Genomic DNA, 9,565 nt, shown 5'->3' with positions numbered 1-9,565 from the left:
ATTCATCCTATGCACATAATTTTTATTTTATACTGAAAACTTTATATTGAAAACCTATATGAAACCTCTATAGTGATCAAGTAATTTTAAAAGCTCTTATGGGCCTTGTTTGTTCATATATTTGTTTTATCATAGACTGGCCAACTGTAATATTGAAGAAAATTTTCTGGATTTCCCTTTATTCCATCCCCCACCCCCAGTCCCAGCCCCTTATTTTTTAGTCAACTTACATTTTCATCTCTTTTTTCCTTAACCCCACATGATAGTCTCAGATTCATAATTAACTGTTTCAGAAGAAGTTTTCAGAGGTACAGGAGATAGAGAAAAATAGTCAAAGTTATAAAAATGACAAAGGTTAGCAGTAATCTATAAGCATCAGTGGTTCCTAGATAAATACACTGGGTGATCTTCTATGTCCACATGTTCCTCGGCATCTTCCCTTCCTCCTTACCCCTACAATTCCCAGACCCAAATGGAATCAACAAGGCAAAGGTCTAAAAACTCCAGGACTAAGGGAAATTTCCCACTGGGGGCGGGGGGGGGTTGGCTTTCCTGAGTCTATTGTTTTCATACTTCACACTGCAACATGGGATGTACAAACTGCGGGTTGACATAGGAGAACCCCTCAAAATCTGTTTGGTCTATGTTAGAAATGACCAGCTGATCAGGTGGCGTTAATACTGGTTGTCCTCTGGTAAAGAATTTGTCGAAGTTTTCAGCGCCCTTGCCACACTGCAATTAAAAAAAAGAGAGAGATTTACAAATTGGAAAGCAACGTTAAGTAAACAGATGATAGATTACTTAAAAACTCTAACGTACTCTGAGGATCAGAGAGGGGAAGCACATTTTTTGGCCTTGAATGAAAGGGCTATAATAATATTCTTGGTACTAAAAGTCACAACTGTCTTGGGTATTACATACAGGTGGATGAAAACTAAACCTGGTGCCCGGGAATATGAAAAACAAGAATTCTTGTGTTGACTAGGCTGCCTGGTCCAACAACGGTGATCATATTTAGACTTCATATGCAATATTTTTATTTCAAATTATACATCTTTATTTGAATGTACATCTAGGACCTAGTTATGTGCCCAAACATTTATATTGTAGAATTTCTGCATTCCAATTATTACATATTTGGGAATACTGTTACCAGTCAGAAACATTTCAGCCTGGTGAACCAAGGGAAGTCTATACAGACTGGGGTGGTATATTAAATAAAGTGTGATGAAATGAAATGGGTGGTAGAAATGTCTCCTGATTGGTTAGGCTCTTCACAGAGGAAAATAACTTCAACAGAAATGTTTCAAGATGTATTATTTAGGTTAAATCCAATCTCACTGTATTAAAAAGATGCAATGACATAATTTTAAAATCCTTTAAAAATTAATTTCACAGACTTTCTGTTTCATGTTACTGATCTGTGTGGGGAGATTTACATACTGACTATGCCCTTCCCCCAGATCATTCTTGCTCTAATATTCTAACATTCAAACAGGAACCCTGGCATTCAGAGGACAATATTCCCCTTTTGGTGGGGAAATATACATGAAATGGTAACTGCTGTTGCTCACAGCTGTCTTGCAGGGAGTTTTGCCATGAACACGTTCATTTTTCTGCCAAAAGCACACTCTTAATTTCTGGTTGCAGCAATCAACTGAAAAATGGTTCGAACAATACATACTATGGATTTTTTTGTTGTTATGTTTTGAAAGGGCAAACTACTTCATAGCAATCAGAAAAGGTTTTAACGTGATGGGAATTATTGTTGAATTCCAGCCCACGTACTAAAAATAAATTCTTTACAGATTACTTCTTTCACATCCCCAGTTTATTCTGTTCCATTTTTTAAAAAATGGTATTACATCTCCTCCCAACATTTTTAAAAGCCCGTCTTGGTACAAAATGTAATTCAAGATCTTCTCTGTTGCCCACACTGAAGCAGAAAAAACAGCCTTAAGTACTTAGTGATTGTATGAAAAATAATTCAATCAAACTCTTCAAAAGTACAAGTACTACTTAATCTTAGAAATATATTACTACTGGCACTTTACGTCCATGTGGGATTTTTTTTCACATGTTAAATCACATATATTTCAACAGAAAAAGAATAACTACTGGGAAAGTCAAAAATGAATCCAAGAGCTACGATTTAATAATGATAGATTTTTGAGAAAGTGGGAAACATCACCCAAACTACACTTTCTGAACTATGAAGTTTCCTCTTACACTTCCAGCCACCTGGGAATGCAATAAGACAGGTCTTTTAGGATAATGACTTCAAGACGACCTCACTCAGGAAATTAAAAAAAGGATGACTGCATACAAATGGATTAGAAGGAACCCATTAATTCCACTGATATGGAATATATCCCCACTCCATGCTTAAAAGAGTATATTAAAGAATAATCTTAGCTCTAGAAAGGGCCAATGTACAGTTAAGTATTAATCCGATGCAATAGTAGTGTTCCAATATCTAAGGGGCTTCCACAAGAAAGGGGGATGTCAAACTATTTTCCAAAGCACTTGAAGGCAAAACAAGAAGCAATGGATGGAAACTAATCAAGGAGAGAACCAACCTAGAACTAAGAAGAAATTTCCTGACAGTGAGAACAATTAATCAGAGGAATGATTTGCCTCAGGAAATTGTGGATGGTCCACAATGGAGGTTTTTAAGAAGACATTGGACCACCATTTGTCTGAAGTGGTATAGGGTCTCCTGTTTGAGCAGGGGTTTGGAGTACAAGATCTCCAAGGTCCCTTTCAACTCTGTTATTCTTTTTTTTCTGATAAGAATTTTACACACCCATTGTCCCCTGATTTTACCACAGCTTTCTGACTGATAGAGAAATATCTAAATAAAATAAAACTTGGCTTTTGTTATCAGACCATAAACACCAAATGCTGAAAGAAACATTACTGTCCATCTTATTTACCACTTTCGGTTTGAATGGAGGCTGGATGTCTCTGTTTTCCAGTCTGTCCCAGTCAATTCTCCTAAAGAAGGCATGTTCCCTAATGTCTCTCTCTCCTTCGGGCCCACAGCCGAGACGTTTGGCAGGGTGTTTAGTCATTAACTGGAAACCAAACATATAAAGTTACAATGATATTTTTCAGAATGAGACTAGCAGCACACAGTCAATCAAGTAATCTTTTCCTTAATATCTGCTACTGTTCATCCTAAAAGTCTATCATTCGCTGTATTCCTAAATTCCAAACTGGTTGCTGTTTTGTCTAAATACAGATGAAAGGCAGATTTTTCCACTATGGTAGAAATTCAATTTTTGTTAATGTCAACAACCAAAAAAAAAAAGAGAGAGAGAGAGAGAGAAAGAGAGATTTGAAAAAAGAACAGATATATTTTTGAACCCAGAATTACTAAAGTAATACTCACTACTATCCCTTAAAAATGTTCATTTGATTAGATAATGGTAGCTGGAAAAAGTACTTACTAAGATATATATTTATAGATTTTTTTTCTTCCCACTGTTACACAAAAATAGATGTCCTTCTTAGATACAAAAACAATTTTCCTCCTCCATCAAGAATTAAATAGGTAGCATTTTTTAAAATCTATATTTAAATTTAAAAAAAAACCGAGAAAGTGTATTTTTAAAATTTTTGAATGAAATTTTTTAATTTTTTAAAATTTATTCTAAAAACATGAGCTTCAATTATTGTAGCAACAAGGAAAAGAGGAATGTAACTAGACTACAGTGATCAAGAGAATGAACAATAGAACCTTACCCCTTTGCAGATTGACACAGCTTCTTTGGACATTGCCTTGGGATAGGAAACATTATGTTCCATTATTGACTGAAAGAGTTCATCTTCATCCTCCCCATCAAATGGAGGCTGTTCAAAGAAAGCAAAGTTGACAGGACATTCAAAGTTGAATGCCTACCCTGAGCATTTATTCAAAAGCAGATTTCCTGCTGCCTCAGACTACCCTTTGACCAAGCTAACTGGAGAAGCTGGGAGTTTGGGGGAAGGATGGATAACATCCTGTTGAGTTGTAGGACGGAACCATTCCTTTTTGGTGGTGGGAATGGAAGAGACAATGTTTTATGCTATTTCAAAGCTTTAGGTTGGTGGTCCCTCCAAGTGTGTTGGCCTCATATCTGATGCCCTGACTGTTGGGAAATGATGGTCTCCCAGCTGCTTAGCCTCTAGGATCCCTGGATGACGTTACCTGGAGTTTTGGAATCCAGTGTCACAACAATGCTGTGTTCTGACCTTCTCAATCTCAATCTAAAGAAGCTGTTCAAGTTTTTAAAAGGAGCTGTTGACTATGCGATAACTATATGAAGGGAAAGCAATTGAAACATTGTTTGTTTTGGGTTATAATTCAAAGAGCAGGTTATGATCAAGCTCTAAAAGATTTTCAATTAATCAGAGTATTGTATTTTTCTGTATGATCCTAACCTTATTTTAAGCTCCCTCAAAGTCCACTTCTTCTATTATCTTTGAAAATTTTAAAAATAATAGAGAGCCTTATCCTCCACAAATGAAGCCTATCATTGATTCTTCTACTGGTAGACAGTTTGCAACTAATAACCAACCGTTTCTCAGACCAGGCCCGGGATTGATCGCGCTGTGACGAGGCTTGGGTTGGGTGCCTCTGGGGCCCCGGAGCGGGGTGTGGGTTTGTCTATTCCCACGGCGGTAGGGAATGGCAGCAGGCATGCGAACAGAGGGTTGTATCAATATTCGGGAGTATGTCCCCGCTGTCTCCAAGCGGTGATGCGCTCCGACCCTCTGGTTTCGGCCCATGGTTCCGGGAGCGAGGATGAGCAGCCACCTGAGCTCAGGCTCGTGTATTTCAATGCCAGGTCCGTAGCTAACAAGGCTCCTCTTATACGTGATTTGATTGAGGAGGAGCATGCAGACCTGGCTTGCATTACGGAGACCTGGTTGGGCCCAGAGGGCAGTGTCCCTCTGGTTGATCTTTGTCCATCAGGTTTCCGGGTGCTGCACCAGCCTCGGGCTCAGGGTAGGGGCGGAGGAGTGGCGGTAGTCGTGAGGGAGACCTTATGTCCGCGGGAGGCCACCGTTGTCCAAATAGTCGGGTGTGAGATGTGGCCCTAGAGCTCAGTTGGGCTTGCTGCTGGTGTACCTTTCGCCTAGTCGCGCAGCAGCAGCCCTGCCTGAGCTTCTCGACATCATCTCAGGGTTGGTGATTGAGTTCCCCAAACTTATGGTTTTGGGTGACTTTAATCTACCATCCCTGGGGGGATCATCTGAGTTAGCTCGGGAGTTCATGGCTTCCATGACGGCCATGGACCTGATGCAAGTTATTCAGGGTCCAACTCATGGGGGGGTGTCACACGCTCGATTTGGTTTTTCTATCTGGACGGTGGTTAGATGATCTGGGTGGGGGTTCCCCAATTGTCATGCCCCTGTCATGGACCGATCATCACCTCCTGCGGTTGGTCTTCCGTTTTGCCGCTCCCCGTCATGGGGTTGTTGAACCAACGAGATGGTTCTGCCCTAGGCGCTTAATGGACCCTGAGCGGTTCCAGGCGGCGCTTGGGTCCCCTTTGCCTCCTTTGCTGATGCCCTAGTGGAAGCCTGGGAAAAGGCAGCCACGGAGGCACTCGACCAAGTTGTACCCATGCGGCCCTTGACCCGGTGCAGATCCCAATGGGCTCCATGGTTTTCCATGGAGCTCCGGGAGATGAAGCGTCGGAGACGGGGCCTAGAGAGCTGTTGGAGATCCAGCCGATCTGAATCCGACCGGTTGTGACTAAGGTCTTTTACGAGATCTTATCTCGCGGCGATGAGGACGGCAAGGTCTAATTACTTTGCCGCCCTCATCGCGTCCGCAGATAATCGCCCGGCCGCCCTGTTTAGGGTGACCCGCTCCCTCCTTAATCAGGAGGTGAGGGAGGAGCCCTTGCAGGGTCATGCCGAGGAGTTTAGTCAACATCTGTCAGACAAAATCGCTCGGATTCGGACCGGTTTGGACTCCGACTGGGCAGAGTCTGATGATGAGGACGAGGGCAGTCTTGTTGATATTATCTGGGAGGAGTTTGATCCTGTGACTCCTGAAGATGTGGACAGGATCATGGGGAAGCTGAGCTCCACCACGTGTTTATTGGACCCGTGCCCCTCCTGGCTGGTTTATGCAGCCCGGGATGGGACACAAGGCTGGTTCCAGGCAGTGATAACTGCTTCTTTGGGTGAGGGTAGTTTTCCCGCCGCCTTGAAGGAGGCAGTGGTGAGACCCCTCCTCAAGAAGCCTGCCCTGGACCCAGCTGTATTAAATAACTTTCGTCCGCTCTCCAACCTTCGCTTTCTCGCGAAGGTTGTTGAGAGTGTGGTGACGCATCAGCTCCCTTTGTTTTTGGAGGAAGCTGATTATCTGGACCCGTACCAATCGGGTTTCAGGCCCGGGTACAGCACGGAGACAGCATTGGTCGCGCTGGTGAATGATCTCTGGTGGGCTCGGGACAGGGGTTGTTCCTCTGTCCTAGTCCTGTTAGACCTCTCAGCGGCTTTTGATACCATCGACCATGGTATCTTGCTGCGGTATCTCAGGGGGTTGGGAGTGGGAGGCACAGTTCTTCAGTGGTTCTCCTCCTACCTTCTGGGGCATTCGCAGTCGGTGTTGGCAGGGGGGCAGAGGTCGACCTTGAGGCCTCTCGTTTGTGGAGTTCCTCAGGGATCGGTCCTCTCGCCTCTCCTGTTCAACATCTATATGAAGCCTCTGGGTGAGATCATTCGTGGTTTTGGAGTTGGTTATCATCAGTATGCTGATGATACCCAACTTTTTATTTCAACCCCAAATCACCCCAGTGATGCCCTCGATGTGATGTCCCATTGCCTGGAGGCGGTCTGGGTCTGGATGGGGAGGAACAGGCTTCAGCTCAACCCTGACAAGACTGAGTGGCTGTGCGTGCTGGCATCTCGGGAAATGCAGATTATTCCATCTCTTACTATGGGGGGTGAGTTATTACCCCCCGTAGATTGGGCTCGCAACTTGGGGGTCCTCCTAGATTCACAGCTCTCCTTAGAAGATCATATAGGAGCTGTGACTAGGGGGGCCTTCACCCAGGTTCGCCTGGTGCGCCAGTTGTGGCCCTATCTAGACCGGGATGCCTTGCGTACAGTCACTCATGCGCTCGTGACCTCTCGTTTGGACTACTGCAACGCTCTCTACATGGGGCTGCCCTTGAGGACCACTCGGAGGCTTCAACTGGTGCAGAATGCAGCCGCGCGAGTGGTGTTGGGGGTCTCCCGATACTCCCATGTTACACCTCTGCTCAGCGAGCTGCATTGGCTACCAGTTGCCCTCCGGGTGAGATTCAAGGTGCTGGTAATGACCTATAAAGCCCTACATGGCATGGGTCCGGATTACCTACGGCAGCACCTGCTGCCGGCGTCAACCTCCCTCCGTCCAGTGCGCTCCCACAGAGTGGGCCTCCTCAGGGTGCCTCCGATCAGAGAATGTCGATTGGTGGCCCCCAGGGAGAGGGCGTTCTCTGTGGGCACGCCAGACCTATGGAACCGCTTGCCGGTTGAGCTCCGGATGGCCCCCGACCTTCGCTCCTTCCGACACGATATAAAAACCTATCTATTTGAACAATCCGGCCTGGTCTGATGGATTTGGTTTTAACATAGTTTTAATTATTGTACTATATTGGGCATAATTAATCTTTTTTAACTTTTGTATTTATATTTCGATATTTATTGCCATGTACACCACCCTGAGTCCTTCGGGAGAAGGGCAGTATAAAAATTTAATAAATAAATAATAAATAAATAAATAATATGGCTGGTTTATTTTTAATTAATGCTTGATGTGCTAATGTGTGGCTTATAAGAATAAATCATACTTCAGTATTGGACAATATTTGAAAATATAATTTGAGAACCATATATGAATAAAGTAATATAGTTGGATTTCTGGCTTTTGTCTGCATGATCCTTAATCTGAAGAGTTGCAAGACAAAAAGTAGCTTAAAAAAGGGAAAACAAGCCAGGAATTGGTCAACAAATTAAATATTATTTATCTGGTTCATCTATAACAGAGGTCTCCAAACTTGGCAACTTTAAAGTCTTGTGGATTTTAATTCCCAGAATTCCCCAGCCAGCAGAAATCCACAAGTCTTAAAATTGTCAAGTTTGGAGACACCTGATCTTCAAGACTGGCTTGTTCAACATCATATTTTAAGACAAAATATTATTTAGACGATGCATGGACATAGCCATTGTTTGCATGGTATCACTGATATCTTGCAGTTTTAATTTCCAGAGAATATTCAATTGGTCTGTTAACTTGAAATTTAGCTGTTAACCTTTATTTTTAATGTGTCTTATTTTGTCTTTCATTCCTAACTCATTTAATTGTTTAAGGCAGGGGTGTCCAAACTTTTTTCAAGGAGGGCCAGATTGGATGAAGTGAACATGCTGGAGGGCCAAACATTTTTCCGAACATTCTTTGAACAATTACAATTAAATGCAAATGAATTATTTTATGCCAAGTTAATTGCAAATGGCATACTTTTCATTTTATAACATTAAGATCAACTGACAGCTGAATTTTCACAATGTATTCTATGTGCAAAACAAGAGGCTTGACAGAACAGTGGAGCCTAAGGGGAGACATACAGGCGCCCTGCCCCCTCCGCTCTCATTCACTCACCTTTGCTTGGAAAAGTTTCTCTCTCAGTCTCATTCACTCATGTTTTGTTTGCAAAAGCTTCTCTCTCGCTCTCTCATTCCCTCACTCTTGCTCCAAAAAGCCTCTTTCATGCTCTCATTCACTCACACTGCTCAAAAAATGTTTCTCTCTCGCTCTCATTCACTCACCAACTCAAAAGGCCAGCCGCGGCGCCTCCATTGACTTCCATGGGGACGCTTGGCAATTAAAACCACTCCCGCTACTGCTGCTAACTTTTTCACTTGCTGCTTGGTTCCGATTTAATCTGCAGAAACAAATCCCCAGCCGGCCCCCATGGCAGCAGCGAGCCCCAAGGAGCGGGGCGGCCCAGTGTGCTTGCCGAGACGCTGGAGCGAGATTGCCCCCAACAATCTGAACACGAGATCGGCATTTCTCAGCCCGCGCTGATCTCGCGCTCCTTACAATCTCCCTCTCTTTGTTTCAGTTTGCTTTCTACATTTGGGATGAAGACTCGAGGTTCGGCGTTTCTCCGCGCCCGCTGATCAGCGCATGTGGAGAAATGCCCAGTCCCTCTGCTGAGCCATCCCAGTTACTTCCCTGGAGCACCTCCATATCTTGCAAGGGCGCACAGGGAATCCACGTTTCTCTGTGCTCGCTGATCAGCGCGTGGGAGAAATGCCCATTCCCTCTGCTGAGCCATCCCAGTTGCTTGCATTGCAGAAGGCAAGTATTTGGGATGAAGACTCGAGATTCGGCGTTTCTCAGCCTGTGCTGATCTCGCCCTCCTTACAGTCTCCCTCTCTTTGTTTCAGCTTGCTTTCTGCATTTGGGACAAAGACTGGAGACTCGAGAGAGGGAGATTGTAAGGAGCGCGAGATCAGCACTTTCTGCATTTGGGACAAAGACTCGAGATTCGGTGTTTCTCAGCCCGCGCTGATC

At 43.9% G+C, this 9,565-nt stretch overlaps 1 protein-coding gene across 1 annotated transcript in view; it reads right to left on the bottom strand.

Annotated features, from left to right (window-relative positions):
- Positions 1-369: 369 nt before the first annotated feature.
- Positions 370-9,565, bottom strand: part of PRKCA (protein kinase C alpha) — a 225,258-nt gene continuing 216,062 nt past the window's right edge. Inside the window, exons 15-17 of the mRNA XM_083355467.1 lie at positions 3,748-3,855; positions 2,937-3,077; positions 370-732 (exon numbers count right to left, since the gene is read on the bottom strand). Of these exons, the coding sequence (XP_083211593.1) occupies positions 568-732; positions 2,937-3,077; positions 3,748-3,855 (414 nt within the window). The 3' untranslated portion in view covers positions 370-567. The remainder of the gene's footprint in view (positions 733-2,936; positions 3,078-3,747; positions 3,856-9,565) is intronic.

Source organism: Vipera ursinii (genome assembly GCF_947247035.1).
Source record: "Vipera ursinii genome assembly, chromosome: 2".
Lineage (NCBI taxonomy): Eukaryota > Metazoa > Chordata > Lepidosauria > Squamata > Viperidae > Vipera > Vipera ursinii.
The sequence above is the reverse complement of the archived record's forward strand: the minus strand, read 5'-3'. Positions and strand labels throughout refer to the sequence as shown.